At 34.4% G+C, this 26,789-nt stretch overlaps 2 protein-coding genes and 1 pseudogene across 3 annotated transcripts; all 3 read left to right on the top strand.

Moving 5' to 3' along the window:
* Positions 1 to 1,600: 1,600 nt before the first annotated feature.
* LOC132174361 (ethylene-responsive transcription factor ERF027-like) lies at positions 1,601 to 2,216 on the top strand. Its single transcript, XM_059586028.2, has one exon. It carries the CDS (start codon positions 1,671 to 1,673, stop codon positions 2,214 to 2,216), a length of 546 nt encoding a protein of 181 aa, XP_059442011.2. The 5' UTR covers positions 1,601 to 1,670.
* Positions 2,217 to 16,473: 14,257 nt separating this feature from the next.
* Positions 16,474 to 17,330, top strand: LOC132176126 (dehydration-responsive element-binding protein 1A pseudogene; annotated as a pseudogene).
* A 3,723-nt stretch (positions 17,331 to 21,053) lies between these two features.
* LOC132176101 (dehydration-responsive element-binding protein 1A-like) lies at positions 21,054 to 21,809 on the top strand. Of its 2 annotated transcripts, XM_088514910.1 has the most exons (2): positions 21,054 to 21,533; positions 21,579 to 21,809. In XM_088514910.1, the coding sequence occupies exons 1-2, from the start codon at positions 21,054 to 21,056 to the stop codon at positions 21,762 to 21,764; spliced, it is 666 nt and encodes a 221-aa protein (XP_088371036.1). In that variant the 3' UTR covers positions 21,765 to 21,809. The 2 variants fall into 2 exon arrangements, with proteins under 2 accessions (XP_088371036.1, XP_059444209.2); XM_059588226.2 differs by having other exon boundaries at positions 21,054 to 21,809.
* Positions 21,810 to 26,789: the final 4,980 nt, after the last annotated feature.

Genomic DNA, 26,789 nt, shown 5'->3' with positions numbered 1-26,789 from the left:
TCTATCTAAGACTTCTCAAGTTATTGGAGCATTTAATTTGAAGGAAAAAAAAAAATTTATTGAAGTATTCTTTTTGGGTGTCATTTCTCTAGACAATGGTTGTTTGCTTAAACCTTAATTAGCCCCACCTGTTCTCATTGGTTTTCTAATGCATGATGTTCAATGGATCTCTTTTACTATATCAATTAATGCCGTACATGATTTTGTCCAGTGCTTTGTCCTTATCCATTTTGCAAAGAAACCATTTCTATAGAAGAAGAAAAAAATTGCTTAAATATTACTCAAAATAAAAATGTTGCATGCATTGGGTTTCCATTTTGAAAATAATAATAATAATAATTAATTTCTAAAAAAGAAAAGGGGAAGAAACATCATGTCACTTTTATTTGGGATTCTATGAATTAATTGTATCAATTTAGACACCAAAACCATGTGCAGCCCACAAAGGGGTTGATGGTGGGGTCGTGGCCATGGGTGACACAAGCAAGCTTGTTGGCAAAATAGTGTCCAAGCAATCAGTATATCTTTTCAGCCACCAAGCCAGCATTATACATGTATCTGCAGCCACATGAACCAAAATAAAATGTTTGACTGCAACCACCATATCTGAAGAAATTTATCATCTTTTTGCTTTCCCTGGAGTTGCATTCCCCCAATTAATGCCTTGGAAGAAAACCTCAGCAATCAAAGTTCATTGCAGCATCCAAACATGTCGTCTACTGCATTTAACACTGTTTCCCTTTATCCCTTTATCCCTTTCTTTTATATATGTTTGAATATATGATTTCAATCAGATTTGATTGTAATCATATATTCTAACAATATCTAGCATCAACTATTGCATACACATACATATTGGATCTGATCATGCTGGTTGTCTAACTAAATGCCAAATCAAAAAGCAAACCAAAATAAATAAGATTCCCATGAAGTCGATTAGATCGCTTGGCCCCATTTGTTTAGACAGGTATTTGGACAATCCGAGCAGGTGGAGCCGACCATAATTATAAGATGAACTCCAAATTGGGTTGCTCACGCCACACGTTTAATTCTCAGGACCAGAATTTGCAAACTGAAACATAGTACTACTTGACTGGATCATTGGGTCCGTACGGTTTCTAGTGTTTGAGATCGAAAAGCCCATTCCACCATACAAAAAATCATTCATTAGAAATCGAAGGCAATGAACATTAACTGTGAAAAGGAAAGATTGTGGGGGTGGATGGCACTCAGAGAGGGTATAGAGAACAGCTAATTGCTAGCCTACGCCTAATGCGTGTGCCTCACTATCATACACACTTTTTTTTTTTGCCTTATTACTAAACACCAACTTGCTGCCACGATTTTGTCAGTCACCCCCCCGCGAATTCCCCACGCTTTGATCATCACCCTTTTTGTCAGAAATATATATATACACAAACTGACCCACATATATATATATATCTCTCTTTCTCTAAAGTATATTGTATATTATACCCTTCTTTCAATTTGCCTTATTGTTCACACCCTTACCTATATAAATATATAGAGAGAGAGAGAATATGCACCAATCAGACCAACCCCTTGAGCCACAAGTACAACCATTTGACCAAGTCCAACATTCTCTCAATATTCAAACGTGTGAAGCCTCAACATTCTCTGGGAAGCCACTTAAGTCTCCAAAACCCGCCATGGCCTCCAGCTCTAGTTCTGGAAGACACCCAATGTATAAGGGAATCCGGTGCCGGAGCGGCAAGTGGGTGTCCGAAATCCGGGAACCACGTAAGACAACGCGCATATGGCTTGGCACCTTTCCGACCCCGGAGATGGCGGCTGCCGCCTACGACGTGGCGGCGCGAGCACTAAAGGGGGAAGATGCAGTGCTTAACTTCCCGGAATCAGTTGGCTCGTACCCCGTTCCAGCCTCTAAGTCGTCCCAAGACATCCGTAGCGCAGCCACAGCCGCTGCGGCGTCAAAGAAGGCAGAATCGAGTGGCAACTCAGCGCGCAGGCAGTCGTGTAACGATGATAATGATGATGATAACATGACTATGCATGAAGGTGGTTTGACATCTTGGGGAGAGTTTGTGGATGAGGAGGCCATATTTGGGATGCCAAATCTGCTAGTCGATATGGCGGAAGGAATGCTGGTGTCGCCGCCGAGAATAAACTCGTCCGATGAGTACTCGCCGGGAGATCATTCAGACGGGGGACAAAGCTTATGGAGCTATTTTTGACATTGCTCTATAGCCAAGTAAACGTACGGAAATTTTGAAGTAAAAAAAAAAAAGGAGTAGAAGAAAGATACAACAGCTAGGAAATGGACATGGCAGCATGTTACATATATGAATGCCTGTCATCAAATATATATATATATATATAAAATTAGAATTGATCCAGCATTGGAAAATATGATCATCACACTTTAGAGTTTTTAGACGAAGGTAGTGAGTTAATTGCTTGCTTTTTCTTTACTTTGAGTGCATGTACAATAGTGTGTTGTCGTCTTTGTGAGATTAATTAATACATTAATTATGTTCTCAACTCTTCTCTCCATATTGTCACGATAATTGTTGGATGTCATTGTTTATCTTTTGTGTGCACTTCTTAATTTAGCCATGTATATCTCATTTCACCCCTTTAATCATTGATTATCTTGAAAGTGTAAATTAATCTAAACTATAGAATGAATTACATATATAAGTAAGGGCCCGTTTAAAATTGCGATTTCAAAATGTACAATTTTTTTTTAAAAAAAAAAAACCCACCCTTTTACTAGCGATTTGAAAAATGGACTTTCAAATTATACATTTTGCACGATTTTGTTTAAAATTGTATTTTTGACCCGCAAAATTGCAAAACCAAACAAAGCCTTTAAGTTTTAATTAAAGTGAAGATTCCCACCATCTTAAATCACTAATTAATTTAAGGTTATTTTTTTCCATGCTTTTCATCAATGATACCTGTCACAACCCCGCGGTGAATTTTTACTCATAATTTACGAAATCTGAGATGATGATCATGATGAGTCAAAACTTAATGGGTCCCATTAAAAGTCAATATCTTTTTGATGAAAGATTTGAAAATAAAAAGTAGCATTTATTAGATATGTCATGAGATTAGAAAATGGCTGTGTATCAGTGTATGATTAAACATGTTACACTGTTCATTTGTCGGGGGAATAATTATGTGTCCATCAACACGTGTCGCTCTCTCATATTTCGACATATTTTTTTCATGTTTATATTAATTAGTAATTACACTCCATAATAAGGTTATGCTAATTAGGCTGCACTGCAAAACAGTAATAATCTAATTAGATAAACCTCCTCACATGTTCTTAATCATCTTTAGATTGTGTGGCTTATATTAAAAAGGGGCTGCTGCTGCTGCTGTAAAGCATAAACAAAGGGCCAGGTTTAATTTTTATAGGGATCAAGATTGATTTTAATCCAAAAGAATTATATATTCAACTATATACAGATATTTTAAAGAAAAAAGAAAAAAACAAATCAAAACTGAGGAGCTATGACCGCCCAGTCCTGTCCCTGAAAGCGTTTGTTCTTGCTTTTGTTTTCGGTACAAATTCATATGAAAATTTGGGAAAAATTTCTTAGGTTTATCCTTTTCTTTTTTTTTTCTTTTTTTTTTTTTTCGTGAAATCTATACTTGGTATAAACATCAAACGCCAAAAACATTCATAACTACATGAATTTTTTAAATTTAGGATCCAAATTTAAATCTGGTTTTACCTTAATATAAGTTGGACAAAATTTTTCGCTATAAACCATAACTAAATTAAGTGTGTGACAATCCCCGGGACAAAAGTAGGTAGGGAATTTTGGGAGAGGGTCAACAATGGGGGGGTTGGGGGATGGGGGGTGGGGGTCCCTGCATATGACTATTTGTTCATTTCCAAAAAAATTATTGAACTATTAAATGGGTCATGTGATTAAGAAATTCCTTTAAACTGGTTTAATTAGAGTAAAATTATGTCAACGGTCACTTTTTTACTTTCCTTGTCTTCTAATTCAAAACAATCAATTAAGCTTTAAGACTTCTTCCAATTAAAAAGCTTGAGCATTTAGAAGCACATCCACACCGGGCCTAGCTAGGTGACTTTTTCTCCTTTTGAAATTGGTCACAAACTTCATCTCCTGCCATATCCTTTACGGTGCCAAAATAGAGGATTTGGACTCCTAGTAAATTACTTCCGATTGCTAAAAATCACAATAACAAATGTGAAACGGTTTTTATATGATCTGCTTGTCTCAACAAATGGGCAAACATTCCAAAATTTACTTAGGCGGGTAGGCCCCATATTAATGCTCTCACGTTTATTGTCTGAATTGTTAGCAATCAGAGTAGCAAATCAAAACTAAAGATCATGAGTCCAAACCAGGACGCCTTCATCTACCTTATTTCAATTAAATATTTCACGTTTTAGGTCTTACTTATTAAAAGCGAGTTTTAGTCTTTTAAAAAAAAAAAAAAAAAAACGAGTTTTAGCCCACATGTGAGGAGAAGTATTAAAATATTAATTAAATTATTAAATTTATCTTTTTCTATCAGCTCGCCTGTTAAAAGAAAGTTTGAACCTACACATGAGGGAGAGTATTAAAGTATTAATTAAATTTACATTTTCCTATCAATTTAAGCTTTTGAAATAAATGGTGATTTAACATTTAATTATCATAAAATGAAGTTTGATCAATCTGAAATCAACTTCATCATTAATTCATATGAACATCTCCCACACAACAAGGGTTTAACCAAGCTTATATAGCCTATTTTGTTTTGATGAAATCTATGTTTTCCGTTTTTAAAACAAAAATATTAACAAACTATTCGGACCACAAAACACTCCTTAAAAAAAAAAAAAAAAAAAAAACCTAGAACACTTTTTCTAAACAAAAACAAAAAACACACATTAGATTTTTGAACCAAACCTAGATTTTTCTAGGATTTTCAAATAGCATGCAAAAGGGTGCATTTTTAAATACTCACAATTTCAAAAGCAATTCCATACAAACAAATATAGTTTTTACTCATTGATTGACTTATGCATCGATCAAAACAAAACAGCAAAGAATTGCACTTGAATATTTCAAAATTTTAAAATGAAAACATTGATCAGCTTCCCTCAATTGACACATCTTTAGAAAAGCATTTCTGAAGATTCGCCATGGGGGCTACTAATTAACTAAGGGCAAGCTGGGTCTTCTATTCAATTTTTTAAAACAAATTAGACAACAAAGCTTGGGTTGCAAGTCGGCCATGAACTCCCATAGGGGAAAGGTGGGGGCCTTCAACTTTGAAAAGGTGTTGTTAGTCTTGTGTGGCTCCTTTTAGTCTATAATCAGAAACTAAAGTTGAAATTGGTGGGATTTTTGTCCGATCTGAGAAACAACAAGCCGAAATCCTCTTCCAAAACTTTGAATCACCCTCAAAAACAACAACAACAAAAGAAAACAAATAAAAAAAAGGCGACTATGGAGACATGAAATCAAGCATGGCCGACATCTCCTGCTATGCTTTCTTCTCCCATCTTCATCACTTTCGCTAGTTGGTGACGCGTCTCTCTCTCTCTCTCTCTCTCCATTGGACAAAACTCGTATAATTGAGGATTACGTTATTCGAATCACACCCCCCCCCCCCCCCCAATGAAGCTGACGTCTTTTAATCTTTTCCATCTTCTCAATCTACTTTGATGGTTTAAGAATCCTATTAGGATTCATAATTCTCTTTGTAACATAATACCATTTCGAAGCAACCCATGTGTTTTTTTTTTTTTTCTAAGTAAAAAATAGTAGGCCGGGGAGACTAATTGTTGTTATCTTATCTAGACGTGATCATAGTAGCATCTACCCATTGAAAGTCGCACATAAGGGGTCTTGACGGTGGGAATCGTAGGGGTTCCCTCAAGTATGACTTAACCCCACCAAGGCATCGATAGGAATTCAATGCGGCTAATACTAATCAGGTATGTATGAGAATTCTTCGTTGCGAAGATTCAAACTCACGCTCTAGTACATGTTCTGACCACTTGAAAATTTCTTTGGGCTATTGTAACATAGTAGGTTTGAACAAACCCATATCTTATTCTTGTGTTTTTGTTACTAGTATATCCAAAAAATAACTTCTTTTTTTTTTTAATCAACACCCACGATGTAGTAAGCATGCAACAGTGTCGGATAGAAGAAAAAAAAGGCGCAATTAAGTGTCACGATCGAATTGCACGCAATATGGACAGCTTTACAAAAAAAGACATGTACGGTTCCAGTGTTCTAAATAACCTAAGGTTTAAAGGATGGGGCCGTATTGCATGCCATACGAGCAAATAATTGCACTCGATCATTATTGCTTTGGAGGCTTAAAAAAAAAAACAATAATTGCACTCGATCACTATTTTTTTATTTCACTTCAAATGAACCATCATCCTTTTGTGGTCCAAATCCGACGACTGATCATAGCTATAGATGAATTTAATAAGAAAATTTGAGATATGTTTTATGAGAAGTTCCAATTTTGGTAAGATGGGAAACTGAGCTAGCTATTTACTTACCAATTCCCTAATTAGGATAATAATTTTTTTAAGGATAAGAGTTATAAGATCAAGTAATAATATTAAAAAAGAAAAAGAAATTAAAGAAAAAGTGGGTGTAGTTATTGATGATTTGGTTCTCAAAAACATCGATCTATCAATTAATAAGAAAATATTTCTTTAAAACATGAAAATAATTGGATGGTTTATGGTTCTTAAAACATCTATGGGGAAGAGGAAACAAGCATCCGATGAGGTTGACACAATGATGCTCTCTCTTTTTGGGAGGCTTAAAAGAAAGCTCTCTACGTCTCTTGGCCCCCCTCATAGAGTGTGGCAAGAAGATCTCAATCCAGGAAATTAGTTTTCCACCGAAGATGTCTCCCGAATGAGTAATGATCGATATTGGGTTGTTAGATATGATTTATTTCCCCTGCTTTTTCTTTCTTTTGCGGGTCTAATCATCAATGATCATTTATATATGTATGTTGAATATGTTCTATAGTGGGCGGCGGATAAATTTTGAGGGGGCAATAAGTATAAGTGGGCATTTTATTATATTTAAATATTAATTAATTTTTATTTTATTTTATTTTAAAAATTAATATTATTATTGCTTTTTAAAATGTAAAAATACTAATTAATTTTTTGAGAAAACTTCATATATATATATATATATATATATATATATATATATTCAGGTGTTTGTCGGAATTTAATGGAATTTGCAAATGCTCAGCCTTGAATCTTTGTAATTTTTCATTTTTTTATAATTACAAAAAAAAAAAAAACAAGAATTTTTTTAGAATTTTGTTATAGGATTTAATTAACAAAAAAGCTTATATATGTTTTAAAGAAATATTTTCTTATGGGCTCATGGTATGATTCCCTTTTCTTGGTAGATGTTTTTGAGAACCATATCATCAATAACTACACCTACTTTTTCTTTTTCTTTTTTTAATAATACTACTTGATCTTACTCTTATCTTTAAATTATTATTATCTTAGAAAATTGGTAAGTAAAGTAGGTAGCTCGGTTTCCCATCTTACCAGAATTGGGACTTCTCATAAAACATATCTCCATTTTTCATATTAAATTCATCTATGATGATTCATTTTAAAAAAAAAAATTCTACAAATGAATCATTCTCTAGACTCCAAATTTTTTTTTTTTTTTCTTAAGCCACCAAATCAGTAGTCATTGATTGCAATTATTTACTCGTATTGCATGCAATACAGGCTCATTCTTTAGACCATGCACCTTAAGTTATTTAGAACAACTGAACTCTACACGTGCCTTTTTTGTAAAGTTATTCATATTGCATGCAATTCAATCGGGTACTTAATTGCACCCAATTTAATAAGTAATTAGAGAGCTCCAATTGTTATCCCTAGTTATAACCATGATGCTATAAATATTATTACCATCTTAATTCGATTGCTACATTGTCGTTACCATGACCATTATTTTTAAAAATAATTTAAAATACTCATCTCACATCCCACTCCCATGCAACATAGGTGATGTGGCATTCTTGATCCGCCATTGTTTTTTGTATTTTATTTTTTTTATAATAAAAGGTAATGTAAAAGCTTACGGGTATTTTTTTTTTTTTTCAATAAAAGCTTATGTCACATCAAAATACTTATTTAAACCAAAAACCAAAAGCAAAAATCACCATCCAAAATACATTAACAAACATAAGACTAAATGCATGGAAGAAGACTCACTAACTATGCTCGGGATAGAAAAGACATTTTAGAACATAAAACAATTTTTTTTTTTTTTTTTTTGACATATTCACACAAGGGAAGGAGAAGGGGGGATTCGAATTAGTGACTTCCGCTTCATAAAGTGTGGTTCACAGCCGATTGAGCTATCCATTGGGGACATGTTCTTCTGTTTGTTGTGTGTGATAAAAGTTCTAAGCAAATTGACTATGAAAAGAAATCACCAAATTACATATGCAATTCTAAATACTCCAAGGATGCCTGGCTTGCTGGATGACTATTTAAAAATGTCAATTTAGTTTATAGCTAGCATTACCTTTTCTTTTCTTTTAATAAGGATTGGTTCAATGATTAATTTGCACTGTTACATCAATATTATAAAAATATAATTTTTAACATTATTCTTTTAAAAATAGTCTAAATCTGTGGACTGATGACCTTATTGTTTTGAGCCCCAAAATTAAAATTCCAAAGTAGGCAAGTACTCCAAAGGATTTGGGCTTTTCTTTGGACACTCCCTTCAAATTGATGGGCTGAAACTCAACTGGATCAGTATCCAGCCCACATAATATTTATTCATCAATGAGGGGGCCACGGCGGCACACGGAGATTACACATACAAGGCCCGCAGCCTACAAATTCTTCTAGAAAGTCCACGTGGTCCACGTGGACCATGTGGAACCCGTGGCCCGTGGGCGAAACCTCTACGTACAGAGTCTCAACTCAACTGTGGGGCCCGGTGTCAAGTCGACGGCTTCAGGTGTGAACACGACCGGATTACATAGTTCATGCAATGGTTCTATAAAGCGACGTCGTTGTTTTAACTTACAAAAGAGTATATATGGACCGGGCTCTTCTGTGATATGCGTGTGTATTTATTAAGAAAATAACAAGTGAAGACTATTCAATTCAAAGAGCCATAATTTTATTTTATTTTTCTGGAAAGCAAACAATTTTGGAGGGCCAATGAGAGATTTTTTTTTTTTTTTTAAACAAAAGAAAACATAATTTTCTTTACTTTTAGATTTTTAGAGAGATCATTTTGGTTATGAATTTTGGGGGGCCAAAGAGATTTGTTTAGATTTTTAGAAGAGTCATGAAGATATTTTTCTTTTTTTAAAAAAAACAATTGGTAATTTCAATTTAAACTCTTGAATTACAACACGATTTGACAAGCCCCTAAACTTCAAAGCCTCTTAATTCGAACCCCTAAACTTTCAATTGCAACAAATTTGAACACCTCCATCAGATTTAGCCGTTAACTTTTAGCGACAATACCTAAAAAAACCAAAATATCCATGATTTTCATTTTTTTTTTTAATTTGGAATTAAAAGTAAATTTAGAATATAATAAAAAAAGTCAAGGGTATAAACATTGGATTTGGCTTATATGCTGTTATTAAAATAACAGCATGTATGCTGTAGTTGAATCAATGGTCAAGATTGAATTTTTCAAAATCTCTTTTTCATTTTCTCTCTCTTATTAAATGCTTATAAAAATAAGTCAACTTTAAAATTCAATCTTGACCGTTGATTCAACTACAGCATACATGCTGTTATTTTAATAACAGCATGTAAGCCGGATCCATAAACATTATTGTCTCACTTTTAAGGTTTAAAATCTGACGGAAGAATTCAAATTAACTGCAATTGAAAGTTCAGATGTTCAAATTGAGAGGTTTTGAAGTTTGTATATTATTTTTGAAACAACACCGAAAGTTGAACTGGCTGGCATATCATAGAAGGCTAAATTAAAATAAACGGCCTATATATTTCTTCAAAGCTACTATGTTTAGTAAGTGAAAAATGTTAGGCTTATAAACACATTTTACAAAAAAAAACTTTTACAAACTAATGTAACACAACATAATTAAATTTTTCAAAATTTAAATTTATCTCCTATCTAATCATTTTGTGCCATATCAATTTATAAAATTATTTTTATAAAATGTGCTTGTAAATCTAACATTTCTCTTTGCAAGTTGGAGCATGAGGGCTAGACAAAGTCCAAGACACACACGAGTCAAAAAGTCAACACTTACTACTTTAAGCATTTAAAAAATGACAGAATGTTTTAAGTTTGTACCTTTGTGGCAACCGGCAACCGTCGCCTCACCTCATTTCACTCAAAAAGTTATGTCCCCCATTCGTATATCCAACTAAGATTTCTTCAATTACCAATGTACCAGCAAGCAATTTTGTTCCTTAATTATCACAATCAATATTCTTTTAATTAAAACTATTTATGATTTGTCCTTTTCTCCTGCGTCTTCATCAAATTTTCACGGTGACAAAATGGGTTTTTTTTAGAAATATTAGTAATACTAATTTTTTCTATTAATAGAGGTTTACTAAATTATTAAATTCATGTACAGCTCATTAATTGAAAAAAATTAAAATAATTAATTAAAAGAAACGTAACGAATACTAATAAATAAGTTTCACATTAGTTTACTAAGCCTCTGTTAATGATTATTAATGTGTAGCTCATTCATTAGAAGAAAAAAAAAATAATTAATTAAGATAAATGTAATGAGTACTAATAAATGAGCTAAACATCAGTTTAATAAGTCTCTTTTAGTAAAAGAGTTAGTACTCTTAATTTTTTTTTCGTAATTCGAGAACATGTCTAACACACTTAATTAGTGACTAATGTTGAAATTATTTAATAGAAATTAAAGTTTTTTCTTTAATTAAAATTTTCAATTTTCTTTTTATTTGTGTTTTGCTATGTCCCACATTAAAAAGCTATAGAAAAAAAAAAATTGTCAATTCACGTAGACTAAAATGACGTTTAGGTAGACATATATTAGTGGTGTCACTTGTCACCAAAGTGACGTGTATCGCACTGGACACACTTTGCACATACGCATCGTTGCGCACAAGCCACAAGTTTTTCTCCTTTCTTCGACTGTATCATCACATTACCCTTTAACTATATCTTAGGTGTTTTGGTCTTTTCATCTGGAGTTGGTTAAGTGAAGATTTACATTGGCGTCAGCAAAGGGTTGTTTTCCAGTCAAAAATTTATTTTTGTGGGGGGTGAAACTTAAAATAATAAAATATAAAATATAAAATATAAATCTTTTTGTTCTCTTAATTTGATCGTTATGAATTTGTCGCGAAATCTCAAGTGTCTCAACACATGGCCTCCTTGTAAATTCAACTGTCGGCATCTAGTGTGAACGCGACCGAATTAAACCTTGATCCGTTCACTTCTTCATGCAACGGTTCTCAAAAGCATACAACATCGTTGTTTGTTTCAACTCGCAAAGAGTAGTGTATTATATAGACCAAACTCTTTTGTGGTGTATGTATGTTAAGAGGGTTGACAATTGACTTAATTAATTATCTACGTTGCTTATACACAGTATGGCCGATGGAGCCTTAAATTATCTCCTCCATATCTTTTGTAAGTCTCATCCCACATGAGTTGACTAAAATGACGAAAATCGAACCCATGTTTCTAGACAATTGTCAATGAGGTTGACTAAAATCGAATTTTGATAGTTTGCAAACTATTTTACTTTTCGTATTGAAAAGTAATATATATATATATATATATATATATATATATATATATATATATTGTAATAATTTTTTTATTCAAATAGTAATTAAAATTTGAGTTATTAGAATAGGAGTTAAAAAAATAAATCCCATGGAAATCTCAATCCTCAACTAGGTCGAGCATCACATATGACATATGAATTTCACTATTGTTTTGTGTCAAGTAAAGTTAGTGAAACCGACGTCGGACGTATATGCATTCGTCATGAGACGATCTGACAAGAGATGAAAATATAAACGTGCTATTTGATCGGCATACGTCACTCTAGTTCACGCCAAGTGGTAGCTTGCCAACACGTCCTAAACACTTGCTTTACTATGATAAGCAAGCTGGAGGCTAGGGGGACAAGTCCAAGACAAACATATATGGAGGAGAATAAGTCAAAACCGTGGGGGCCACAGCTATCCGGTTGATAAAACACCCTTATACCATGGGGTTGGTTTGATGAACTAATTCCTTTCGATTTTGGTTTGATATTGTAATAAAAATTAATTGATATAAAAAATAAAAAAAATAAAAAATTTGTTTTATAGTGACTTTTTATTTAAATAAAAATAAAAAAATGATTGATATGATTTAAAAAATAAGAGAATGTTAAAAAAAAAAAAAAATGTGATAAATAGTATTGTGCCGAAATCATGCCAAAACTGTTTATCAAACGAACCCCATAGCTATAAAAGGATCTCTCTTGCTCACTCACTCACTTGAAAGCAAATTGCAATTGCAGTGACTCACTCGCAAATGAATATCTTCACCCGATACTCAAACCACCATCCAAAACCCGTGACAAACATTCAAAGGGCTCTCATAATAGCGTGGGGGCAAAGATCCTACAACTTGGATTTGCAAGGTAGAACAATACTTCAATTTTAAACAAATCGAAGATGTGGAAAAATTACCATTGGCAGCATATCACCTAGATGGTGAATCTAGGATGTGGTATCAACTATTTAGAGAAAGTGAGGAGTTTCTTACCTAGAATTCCTTGAAAACAGCCCTCCATATCCATTATGTGTCGACAGTATATGAAGACCATTTTGGAGATCTCACAAAGCTCCAACAAACCGGATCAGTTAGGGAGTACCAAATCTAGTTTTAGCAACTTCTTAGCCGTGTAGGGAAGTTATCCATCCCACATCAATTGGGGTGTTTTGTGAGTGGGCTAAAGGTGAATTAAGAACGGAGGTACAAGCAGCAAGGTCTGCTAATGTGACAAAAGCAATCAGGCTAGCACCGTTGTATGAAGCTCGCAATCAAGTGACTCAAAATCTATTTGGCGTGAGCATTAAAGAACCTAACCCTCCACCTTTACTATCTTCTGCATTGACCCGCTCCCAAGAACCATTGGTGAAGCGCCTAAGTCCCACGGAACTGCAAGTGAGGCGTGACCGTGGCCTATGTTTTAATTGTGATGAATGTTTCATGCCAAGTCATCGTTGCAGGAAGTTATTCCTATTTTAGGGTATATATCCGGAAGAGAAAGAGCCCAGAGAAGATCACAGTGGTCATCAAGAAGACATTGGAGCCCCTTTGGAAATCTACTAAGATTTTCAAATTTTACCCTTGAGGACAAGGGTAATTTTAAGAAGGGAGGAATGTTACGAAATTACTTAGTCAAGAGATAAGATCAAGAGATAAAGCATGCTCTAGTTGTTAGTTGTTATTTATTTATCTATTTCAATTCTAGTAGGGTTTGTGGAGTTGTAGTTAGATAGAAATTCTATGTTCTATTCTACTACTAACTACTGCAACGTAGGTAGAGGATGAGGTCTATTCTAATATTTCAATGTAAAGGATTAGTGAAATAGGTATGTTCCTAAATCTCTAACTCCTCCTACTATACGTTATAATAGGACTTATCCCTTAGATAAATGATCATGTATCCTTGTAGGTTAAGGAGTTTGTCTCCGAGTTTAATTCTTGTAATCGTTTCTATTTAAAGCCAAGGCTAAATAGAAATAAAATGCATGCAAATTTAATTCTCAAACCTTGTGTTTGAAAAAGGTATAAGTTCTTTCAAAATCTAAGATCTAAGTTCTTTCAGAACCTAAATTCTATCAAAATAGGTAGGAAGAAAAAGTCAAATTTGGATTCTCCTTTGATCAAAAGGTGTATTACTCGATCTGTTATGCATTCACGTAACATCACCAGGAGAGAATTGACGCTCTCTTCTCACTCTGGTCTTGGACCTTAAATTAAGCCTCTAGTTTTGAATATTTTTTGGGTTGTACTATGATGTGGAACAGGAAATGGGCATGTGGTTTGTTGGCCATAAAGAAGAAAGAAAGAAAAATAGGAGAAGGAGAAGATGAGTTGCGTGAAAAGGTGAGAGGAGAGAGAATTGAGTTTTTTTATATTTTAATAAGCATAAGGATTGTTACAATGGAACCCACTATAGCGATCTTCATGTTTGTGGCAGATTTAAGAATTCTATTGTGGGTATTTTCTTGTGATTTTTTTGATATTTTTTCTAAATGTAGGGAACATAGCCACTCATAAGAGAGCTGCTGAGATGTCCTGATATGCAACCACAAAGTTGAGAAAGGTCTCGGACATGAAGTCATGAGGAGCAGATAATCATAATTAAAGCCAAGAGCAATTCCTTGGTCATTGTGATGATTTTTCAGAATTTATTGATTACCATAATCTGCATATATATATATATATATGGGCAAATAACTTCAAGAGCAAAGATCCTTTCAAAGAAGTGTAGAAAGTTACGAGAATTAGGTAGAATTTTAGTTAATAAGGATGAGTAGTTATCAATTAAGATTAAAGTTAGTTTTATTAGGTTTATCATTAGTTGGGTATTTTCCATATAGATAACCTTATACTTTTCTTTGGATGACCTCATGCTCTTCTCTCCGATCCTCCTTTCTACAAAACTAAAATGGTCCAAAAAAAAAAAAAAAAAAAAGGTGGTGAAATGACCATTTTACCATCTTAAAATAAGAAGGAGAGGATCCGGGTCCCTCCCCTAGAGTCAATCTCATTTAAGATGGAGAGGATTCTGGTCCCTCCACCAAATCAGCCATTTTTCTTCAGGAAAATTTGCAAGGGTACCTCGACCGACCCTTCTCTTCCATTAAACACTAAAGTCATCACAAAAATCTTGCCTTCGAAGAAATTTTAATCAAGATGAAAAATCCCTCTAGATATCCCATGTGGTCCAAGTGAACGCGTGGGAAAAAAAACTGAGAAAATCGATCCAAGAAATTAACCCCACAATCCAACCTGGCCAACCCATTTATCTTTTCTTTTTCTTTTTTTTGGTTTAGGTTTTTTAATACTTTAATCTTTTTAATTATTATTATTTTTTTTATAATTTTTTAAGTTTTAATGAATTTTTTAAACCTAATTTTTAACAGTGAAAAAGATTACCGTTTAGTGAAAAAGGGTACCGTTTTTCACTACCGCATGCAAGCAGATCCCTTCATTCAAGGGTTCACGAAAACGACGTCATTTATTGCTTTGCTTTGTTTTAACTACCGAAGAGTATGGACCAGGATATTCTGTGGTGTATATATGTTATTAGAATAACAAGCACAGACCATTCAATTCAAAGCTTATATCTAGGCCTGATACAATAAATACCAAATTATTGACCATTTTTTTATATTTTTTTCAGACCAAAACCAAAAGACATTTTCAAAACTCTAATAATTTTTTATTTTTTTTTTCCAGATATTCAGAGAGATCACCTCTTCTTTTTTCTTTTCTTCTTCTGAATTTTGGAGGGCCAAAGAGATTTTTTATTTTTAGATTTCTAGAACAGCCATGAAGTTAACTATTTCTTTTTTACAAAAAATAAAAATAAAAATAAATAAATGAATGTTTTCCAGAATTTTAGGGATCACAGTCATATAATTTATAAAATTCTACACATATTTTACCAACTGAATTGTCAAAGACGAAGCTGACGATACCGAATATTTAAGCTGTTAATTTGTTTTTCAAAGTTGTTTGAATACCACCAAGGTGGTAGTTGAGTTGGTAGAAGAATTTTTTTATCTTAGTGGTCGCGTGTTCGAATCTGCTTGCGGTAATAGATGCGTGAACCATATGCTACTATGAAGGGGCTCTACCGGCTTACATTTTGGTGGAGTTGTGGTAACGGGCTCGCCTTCTTAGGCAGTAGCTATAGCTCAAATCGGACATTTTACAGCGGATGAGAACTCCGATGATCACGCCCAAGGGAAAAACTACACCAGTCGCCCTTCCTATATTTTTAATTAAAAAAAAAAAAAAAAAAGTTGGTTGAATACCCATAGATGACTTGACTGATCATGAGAAGACGGAAACAAAGTTTTAACTGCTGGCTCGCATATCAATAAAAATGAAGAAATAAAAACGTGCTGTTTTGAGTGCCTAACTCACACTTGCGCCACGTCAGCTACTCACACAGTCACACGTCCCAAACACTTGCTTTACTGTGTTATGCAAGCTGGAGAGGAGAAGAAGTCCAAGATAGACACGTGGAGGAAGACATATCAAAACCTTGTACATTTTTTAGTCTTGTGGGATCAACAGCTCATCCATTCCGTGTCCGTGTGAAAGCCGCAGCCACTTGACCAAAATAACCTTTACACCAAAGCTATAAAAGGTTCTCTCTCCCTCGCTCACTCACTTTAAAACACTTGCACTTTCAGTTACTCACTCAATCTCAAATGGATATCTTCACCCTATACTCAGAACCCCATCCATTTGGGTCACCGGCTGAGAACTCGGAGACTGCTTCTTCCTTGTCCGACGCCGGCCACCACTCGGAAGAAGAAGTTATACTGGCTTCCAGCAAGCCCAAGAGGCGCGCGGGGAGGAAGAAATTCAAGGAGACAAGGCACCCCGTGTATCGCGGGGTTAGGAGGAGGAACAACAACAAGTGGGTTTCCGAAATGCGGAAGCCCAAAGAGAAGACAAGGATATGGCTTGGGACCTACCCAAGTGCTGAGATGGCAGCACGGGCGCATGACGTGGCGGCTTTGGCGCTTAGAGGAACCTCTGCTTGTCTCAACTTCGCCGACTCGGCTTGGAGTTTACGTATGCCGGCTTCAACGGATGCCGGAGAGATAAGGAGGGCTGCTGCAGTGGCGGCGGAGGGATTCCGGCCGAGTGATGATCAGTTTGTTGAGGAGGATTGCGGAGAGAGCGTGAAGGGTAGTTGTGAAGAGGTAGTTTTGGATCATCATCATCAAGAAAGTGTGATGTATTTGGATGAGGAAGCTCTGTATGACATGCCTGGATTGCTGGTGAAAATGGCTCAAGGGCTTCTACTATCTCCTCCTCCCTTTGTCGATCAGGATGAAATGGAAAGCAATGCTGATGAAGTTTCTTTATGGAGTTTCTCAATCTAATAATAGAGTTAGGAAAAGTTTGCAGAGTGCATACAAAAGTGTGTCTCTTTCTGTTCATTTTTTTCCTGTGGTTTTCACAGGCATAAAGCTTACGTTATAAAATATGTAAAAAATCAAATTGGGTTGGTAGGACCCGTGGGATAGCTAGGTTTGATATTCCTTCTCATCAGTGTATTTTTTCAATTGTTTTACTATTTTTTTTTTTTTTTCTAGCCAAAAAATCATTGTATTATTACAAATTGTTAATTTACAAATTACGAGTGGAAAGATTTTTTACCATATCCAGTTTCTTAACACTTTGTACAAATTATTGTACGTCTGTACAGTCACCTTATCCATTATCGTGTATTGTGCTTGCTGCCTTTTTAACCTGTCTTTTTCTACTTAAAAAGTATGGCTCACTGACCATGCTTAGCGAGTGTGTATACATTTTTGTAATAAATTGGTTACTGCTTTAATAATTTGTTGATAAGATGTATTGTATAATATGATATACTAGTACGTGCGATATAATATTCATTGGCTTATTATATAAACTTAATTTTATGGTCAAATGTGTGTGTTGTTATATTGGCCTTAGATCCAATAGTTGTTTCGTGACCAGCACAGTCTTAACGATCGGTCACTATATGACGTACATTATTAGTAGCGTGGGCCACTCGAGGTCAGACTCAGTCGTGCTACTAGTGTTATGAACAATAACGTACAATGGTCGGGGCACCGACATTATATTACAAGTCACTCGGGACAGAGTCAACCCTGCTGAAAATAAGTAATATATCGGGTAGACCATATATGATAGTTATGACCTATAAAACAGTAATTTTTCTGCATTTAAATACTTAGGCGATTGCAACCAGGAGTACGCAACCAGGAGTACACCACCCTTTATCAAACCAAACGATATTTTCAAAGTGTATTAACGAAGACAACACCTCTTTTCAATTATATCAAAACTACACGTTTATTTCCATATAATAATAATGAGCTCATGTCATACCCAATTGTAAGGTTTACTTACTAACTCGTTAAACTTACGCGCTTATTACTCTAATAGTGAGCTTGTTTCTAAAACCCAAGAGTTGTACGGTTGCCACCACATTCTTTACTTTAAGATCTTCATGCTATTATCAGGTTTGCTTTATATTATTGTTAGCTGCTTCATGTCTTTGATTGGAGGATTATACTTGCACCTGTAATGATTTATAGATTTCTCAGATTTATTTTATATTCCTATACATTAACTCTGATAATGCTTAGAGGAACGGTTCCCCATTTAGCCATCAGTTGATTAAACTTGAGTAATTACTAATAACTCTGCCAAACTGGCCAATGTCAATTTTGGGGGTGTCACAACTGGAGCCATGGAAAATAACGCGGTCTCTAATACCAACTGATGAAACACGACTTAGTGGGATGCAAAGAAAATTGTATCAAGAAGAAAGGATAGATAATTCTAGATCTTGAATTTATCAAAGATCTAAGAATTCTTCTTAAAACGATAGAGTCTATTTAGGATTTGAAGGAAAATATGAAGAAAGCTCAACTCTGAGACTTCTTATTGATAAAAACTCACATATAATCAAAATATGCGTTCTAGGGTATATAAAACATGTATTTATAGGCCCTAAACTATAAACCTAAAATTAATACGAAATAGAGTCGGAATTGAAATTCTATGATGCCCATCTGAACGGGACATACTCCTGTCCGGACTGGCACTAACTAAAAGTGCATAAATTAAACACAGAGTCGTCCAGCTTCCCAATCTTTCATTTGCAACCCGTTTTGACCTAGTAAATATTGTAATTAACCAAACCTACATGACTTTGTAGATATTTGAGTTAGCTTCCCAATGCCGCAAAGCTTTTTCCAATCAGAGGTCTAAAACTCTGTATATGACATTTTTAGTAAAACTCATCTTGTGCGAATTTCTTCATACATAATCCTTGATACCTAGGTTAGAGAAAATTCACCTTCGAATTCGTATTCTCATCATTCGAATTGCTAGTGAACGAAACTCAAGCAATGACCCATCTAGTAATACTTGTAGGGGATGAGTTCCAGCCTACATCGAATTGCCTCTGGAGCCCTTTGCTTTGCCATTGGTTGCAGCCCTTTGGGGCCACTTTAGTTCCCTCTATGGGCGCTTCGGATTGGTTAGGGGTTATTGTTTGTATTGTTCATCCATTTTGGGTTTTATCATGTTGTAATTCCCATTTTCCCCTCCCCATATTGAATAAGAAAAAAAAACTTTGCTTTAATTCTCTTAACGGTTAGGTTCTTAAATAAGTAATAGAAGGAAAAATTTGCAAGATTTAAGAATAATTTTAGTGGTAAAAGAATAAAAATTTATCCAAGGCAACCACAAAAAGTCGACTGCTAATAATTTATTATTATTATTTTATTTTTTTAAGTGTGACAGACCACGTGAGAACTTCAAATGTTGTCGGATATGCAACCACAAAAGTTGATAAAGGTATCTGACATGAAGCCAAGAGCAATTCCTTGGTCATTGTGATGATTTTTCAGTATTTATTGATTACCATAATCTGCATATATGGGCAAATAACTTCAATAGCAAAGATCCTTTCAAAGAAGTGTGGAATGTTAGGAGAATTAGGTAGAATTTTAGTTATAATAAGGATGATTAGCTATCAATTAAGATTAAAGTTAGTTTTATTAGGTTTATCATTATAAGTTGGGTATTTTCTATAGATAACCTCATACTTTTCAATGGATGACCTCATGCTCTTCTCTAGAGTCAATCCCAGTAGAGCTTCTTCCCTTCTAGGCTGCTTAGGTCAATCTATCAGCCATTTTTCTTCAGGAAAACCTGGAAGGACACCTCGACCCGTCTCTTCCAGTAAACACTAATTAATTAAAGTCATCACAAAAATCTTGCCTTGGAAGAAATTTTAATCAAGAAAAAAATTCCTCTAGAAATCCCATGTCGTCCAAGTGAACGCGTGGGAAAAACCGCGTACATAACCAGATTTTTTGTTTAAATTTCAAGTGACAACATATATCTTCTGTTGTGAACACGAATGGATTAGCCCTTCGTTCATTTCTTCATGCAAGGGTTCACGAAAACGACGTCATTTATTGTTTTGTTTCAACTACCGAAGAGTAATATGGACCAGAATATTCTGTGGTGTATATATGTTATGAGAATAACTAGTGCAGACTATTCAATTCAAGGGTTCTCTCTTTAATTAGAGCCGGCTCCTCCTACCAGTCTAATTAGGATTTTTTTTTTTTTTTTTTATTTGAATTAGAGAATATTCAGTTAGTAATAATAAATTGGTATTTTCGTCCACTCAAAAAGTGAAAAGACAAAAATATCTCTCCACTACAACTAATTAGATATTCTCAAATTATGTAAGTGGTGCTTAATTCAATTAAGACATCAAAATTCCCTATAATTAACTATTTGAATTGTAATGGTTAATTAACAATTGAATTCATTTTATTTCCCATAGATGACTGACCATGAGAAGATAGAAACAACACAAGAGGTTTAACTGGCTGGCATATCATAAAAAGCAGAAATAAAAACGCGCTATTTTGATTGCTTAACTCACACTTGCGCCACGTCAGCTACTGACACAGTCACACGTCCGAAACACTTGCGCCACTATGTTATGCAAGCTGGAGAGGAGAACAACTCCAAGAAAGACACGTCGAGGAAGACGTGTCAAAACCTTGTACTTTTTTTAGTCTTGTGGGGTCAACACCTCATCCATTCCGTGTCTGTATGCAAGCCGCAGCCACTTGACCAAAATAACCTTTACAGTACCAAAGCTATAAAAGGATCTCTCTCGCTCGCTCACTCACTTTAAAACACTTGCACTTTCAGTTACTCACTCAATCTCAAATGGATATCTTCACCCAATACTCAGACCCCCATCCATTCGGGTCTCCGGCTGAGAACCCGGAGAGCGCTTCTTCCTTGTCCGACGCCGGCACCTCCGCTCGCCGACCCAGTAACCACTCGGACGAAGAAGTTGTGCTGGCTTCCAGCATGCCCAAGAGGCGCGCGGGGAGGAAGAAATTCAAGGAGACAAGGCACCCCGTGTATCGCGGGGTTAGGAGGAGGAACAACAACAAGTGGGTTTCCGAAATGCGGAAGCCCAATGAGAAGACAAGGATATGGCTTGGGACCTACCCAAGTGCTGAGATGGCAGCTCGGGCGCATGACGTGGCGGCTTTGGCGCTTAGAGGAACCTCTGCTTGTCTCAACTTCGCCGACTCGGCTTGGAGTTTGCGTGTGCCGGCTTCAACGGACGCCGGGGAGATAAGGAGGGCTGCTGCGGTGGCGGCGGAGGGATTCCGGCCGAGTCATGATGACCAGTTTGTTGAGGTGGATTGCGGAGAGAGCGGGAAGGGTAGTTGTGAAGAGGTAGTTTTGGATGATCATCATCAGCAAGAAAGTGTGATGTATATGGATGACGAGGCACTTTTTGACATGCCTGGATTGCTGGTGAATATGGCCGAAGGGCTTCTTCTATCTCCCCCTACCCACTGTCTAGAGGATGACATGGAAAGCAATGCTCTTGAAGTTTCTTTATGGAGTTTCTCGATTTAATAATAGAGTTAGGAAAAGTTTGCAGAGTGCATACAAAAGAGTGTCTCTTTCTGTTCATTTTTTTCCTGTGTTTTTCACAGGCTTAGAGCTTAGGTTATAAAATATGTAAAAAATCAAATTGGGTTGGGTCGGACCCGTGGGATAGCTAGGTTAATTTGATATTCCTTCTCATCAGTGTATTTTTTCAATTGTTTTACTATTTTTTTTTTCTAGCCAAAAAATCATTGTATTATTACAAATTGTTAATTTACAAATTACGAGTAGAAAGATTTTTTTACCAAATCCTGTTTCATACCACTTTGTACTAATTACTTTACGTCTGTACAGTCACCTTATCCATTATCCTGTATTGTACTTGCTGCCTTTTTAAACTCTCTCTTTTTCTACCTAAAAATTCACATAAGAGGGATGCCGCGATGGATTCACACATAACAGAGAGGTTTAATGGGTGAGTATAAAAAGATTGAGTCCGATATTAGAAATATGTATAAGTTTGAGTAGTTAATATATTATAATTGAGCTCAAATTCATAGGCTTAAGTTTTTAAGTTAAGTGGTATCTCAATATGTTATATTATATCTCACTAAAAGCCTCTCGTATACTAAGAGTTAAAAAATTAAAAATGGAACTAAGCAAGATAAAAAATAAGGATTACGGCGAAGAAAAAAAAAAAGAAGACCATTATCACCAAAAAGAAAAAAACAGATTAAAGACTAAAATTTTATTCATACTCCAAAGAACAACAAAATATATTATTCGAAAAATAATCTTTAAATATTTTATATGAATATTTACATTCTTGTGCGGATCTTATTCAAAAAATAATGTTCAAATCTTGTGTCTAATTCTCTGCATCAGCCTTCTCGGGTTGGAAAGAATTCATCTTTGAATTCAAATCATCTTTGTGTTAAAGTTTTGAATGTCCAATTAATCTCTTCCATCATGTAGTACTTTTCAACACTAGAGCAACTTAATACCGGAAAAAAAAATATTTTGCAACTTATCACAACATGATGACTCTGAATATTAGATTTAAAGTTATTCACACCAACTTTGCATAAATCAATCTTTACACACCCTTCATTTGTTTTCTCTAATTCACACTCCATAAAAGCCTCACAAGAAGGATCGATTCATTATTTTTTTATCACAAAAATTAAAATTGACATCCAACATGCCGAAACCATAAACCAAATTAATTACTATTAGAAGAATTTGATAGAAATATTTTAATCTCAAGGAAACCAACATAATTAATTTCCTCATGACTCAACTGAGATTCTATATTCTGTGGACTTCCATCAATTAGATGATAGTATTGTTTTCTTCAATAAATTTTATTGCATTAACCACAAAACTTAATTCCTTCAATAAATCTTTTTCGTCATCATAGATATCATAGATTGGTATTTGTAACATTCTTTCTCCAAGTGGTATGATATTGTCCGCTTTGGGCCAAGCCTGCACGATTTTATTGTTGAGTTTACCCCCAAAAGGCCTCATACCATTTAGAGAGAGTATATTTCATATAAACACATCATCTTTTCCATACCTAGGCTATGTGGGACATCACAATCACCCTCTCTTAGGACCCAGCGTCCTCGCTGGCAACCCTTATGGGCTTGTGCACGCTCCCTACATCTCAGGCTGGGCTATGGCTCTGATACCTTATGTAATACACCTCACTCCAATGATACACAATATTGTTCACTTTTGGCTCCCCCAAACTTGACTTCCTAGGAGGTTACCAATCCTGGTGCAACTATCGTAGAAACACACTTAACTGCAGAGTTCAGATAGGATCATGACCATCACAGCTTTAAAATGTGTTCATGTCATTAAAGGTGTAAGTATACATTTAAGTATATCCACATCTCCATACACAGGCAATGTGGGATGCAACAATCACCCCCTCTTAGGACCCAACGTTCCCGCTGGTGACCCTCATGGAATTAGCCCATTCTTGGCGTCCCAGCGAGTGCCCGCGTGCAACCTTCATGGGCTTGTGCGCTCTCCCCCCATCTCAAGCTGGGCAATGGCTCCGATACCATTTGTAACAACCTAAGAAAAAGTGCTAACACTACAAAAATCAGGTGAATTTTTGACTGATAGTTTTTGACGTGCCAATGGTATTGACACGTCAAAAACCCCTTTTGACAAGTGATTTTTGACGTTTATCAACGGTTAAATGGGTGGGTGTCAAAAATCCCAGATTTTTGATGTGTCTACAGTGCTACGTCAAAAACTTTTGACGTGTTGGGAGCAACACGTCAAAAAAAATATTTTTGACGTGGCAGTGTTGCCACGTGGCAATGTTGCCACATCAAAAACATTTTTGACGTGCTGAAATTCAACACGTCAAAATTTTTTGACGTGTCTATTTTGTCACGTCAAAAAATTTTGGCCATTTTTTTTTTTTCAATTAAAAATTTTATTAATTTAAATTATTTTTCAATTAAAATAATATATATATATATATATATATATATATATATATATATATATATATTTTCACCCCCTCTCTTCTTTTCTCCATTTTCGTTACTCCCTCGCTCCTAGCTCTCTTTCTCTCTCTTCTTTTCTCCATTTTCTCCCCCATGGCCCAGCTCTCTCCCTCTCTTCTTTTCTCCATTTTCTCACTCTCTCTTCTTTCCTCCATTTTCAAAAACCCAAACCCAAAAAATCTTCAAAAAATCAACCTGAAAAATCAAAAACCCAAACGTGAAACTCAATAAATCTTCAAAAACCCAAAAAATCTTCTTATCTTCTATTCTTCTTCTTCTCTTCTACTTTTTTTCTTTTTTTTTTGCAGATCTGCTTCTCTTCCCCTTTAATTTTCTTCTTCTTCTTCTTCCTCTTCTTTTTCTCCTTTTTCTTCTTTCCTCTAGAGGGAGCTGGCCGGCTGCAGAGAGAAGAAGCTAGGGAGATTGAGAGAGGAGAGAAAGAGAGGAGTCTGGAAATGAAAGAAAAAGGACCAAAAAGGTGAATATATAAAAGAATTATAAAGGGAAAAGAAGAGGGAAAGAAGATAGGAAAAAAGAGGAAAAAAGTTAAAAATTCCGCTCATTTTTTTTTTTTTTGACGTGCCAAAAACTAACACGTCAGAAATTTTTGACGTGCTAGTTTTAGCACGTCAGATTTTTTTTTTTTTTTTTTTCCTATATTACCGCATTGCGAATAAAAATTTTTTTGAGCAGAAATAATTTCTGACGTGCTGGTTTTAGCATGTCATAAATTTTTGACGTACTAGTTTTAGCACGTCATAAATAAACCAAATTTTTTTGAAAAAAAAAAAAAGACCAGAAATAATTTCTGACGTGCTGGTTTTAGCAAGCCAGAAATTTTTGACGTGCCAAAACCAGCACGTCAGAAACTATGTAGATTTATAATTAAAAAAAAAAAGGAACAGCCATAATTTCTGACGTGCTGGTTTTGGCATGTCAGAAAAAATATATATATATATATATATATATATATATATATATATATACCTAATTATAAGCTTGGCACCGCTGGGTTATTTTCCATATACGAAAGCACTAATACTAAAAAAGAGTGAGGAACTTACAGCACTGGTTAAACGGCATAATGAACAACTTTATCATGCCCTCCAGATATATATATATATATATATTGTGATATTAGTTGGTATGCATGTGATATATATACGTATACATATATACCAAGTAATTTATACTATATGATAAAATATAATTTTTCTATCCAATCAAAATTAATTTTTTATGCCAATTAAAATTAATTGTTTTTTAATACATATTTTTTATATCAATTATTTCCTAATTACAATCAAATGTTAATTTTTTTTTTTTTTTGACGTGTTGGTTAGACACGTCAAAATGTTTTGACGTTTTAACTACAACATGTCAAAAGCTTTTGACGTGCCACACATGGCACGTCAAAAACATATAAAATTATATTTAATTATATTATATAATTTAAAATATTATAAATTATATTTATTTTAATTTTATTAAAATTATATATTAAATTATATTTCTATTAAAATTATATTTACTCTATCATATAATTTCTATTAAAATTATATTTATTCTATTATATAATTTTTTTCTCTTCTATAACACATTATCCATACAACACAATTACAATTAATTAGAAAATAAATAAATTAATATTCTAGATGTATAGATAATTAGATGTATCCACTCACCGACCACATATTTTGTGTTGGCCGAGTTCATGTGAGGTTTGCGGGTCTTATAAAATAAATGTATTCAGTATGTTTTATATATTTTAAAAAAATTAATATGGCTATCATATTAATATTACTAGACTGATTTATGCATGATAATATCATGTTCAAATTAATATTAATGAAATTGTTGAATTATATGCACGCATGTGATAATTATATTAATTGGTATTCAATATATAGAATGATTATGCATATATATACAACAAACATATATATATATATATATATATTAATTGGCATGCATGTGATATATATACGTATACATATATACCAATTAATTTATACTAATATGATAAACTTAATTTTCCTATCCAATCAAATTTAATTTTTTATGCCAATTAAAATTAATTGTTTTTTAATACATATGTTAATTACCTAATTATTTACAAATGTTAATTTTTTTTTGACGTGTTAATTTGACACGTCAAAAACTTTTGACGTGTTAATATCTAACACGTCAACAATATTTTTTTTGACGTGTCTACTTTGACACGTCAAAATGTTTTGACGTGGCAAACATGAGTTACTGTTTGTCACGTCAAAAAATATTCTTTTTTTTGTAGTCTAACCACATCTGCATTATTACTCCAAAAAAGCTAGTTAATCTGGAGCTTCCCTAGAATTCATTATAAAGCTTAGTTTTACGCGCTATCACCCCAAAATGACTAGTCAATTTGAAACTTCCCTAAAATTTATTATAAAGTCAAGTTTTTCCTAGTAATTAGGCAATGTGGGACTTAGCACCCATGATTATATTTATAAACCACCCACTCTATGTGAGCTTCTTCTCA

This window comes from Corylus avellana, chromosome 3 (genome assembly GCF_965113065.1).
Source record: "Corylus avellana chromosome 3, dhCorAvel1.hap1.2, whole genome shotgun sequence".
NCBI lineage: Eukaryota > Viridiplantae > Streptophyta > Magnoliopsida > Fagales > Betulaceae > Corylus > Corylus avellana.
The sequence above is the reverse complement of the archived record's forward strand: the minus strand, read 5'-3'. Positions and strand labels throughout refer to the sequence as shown.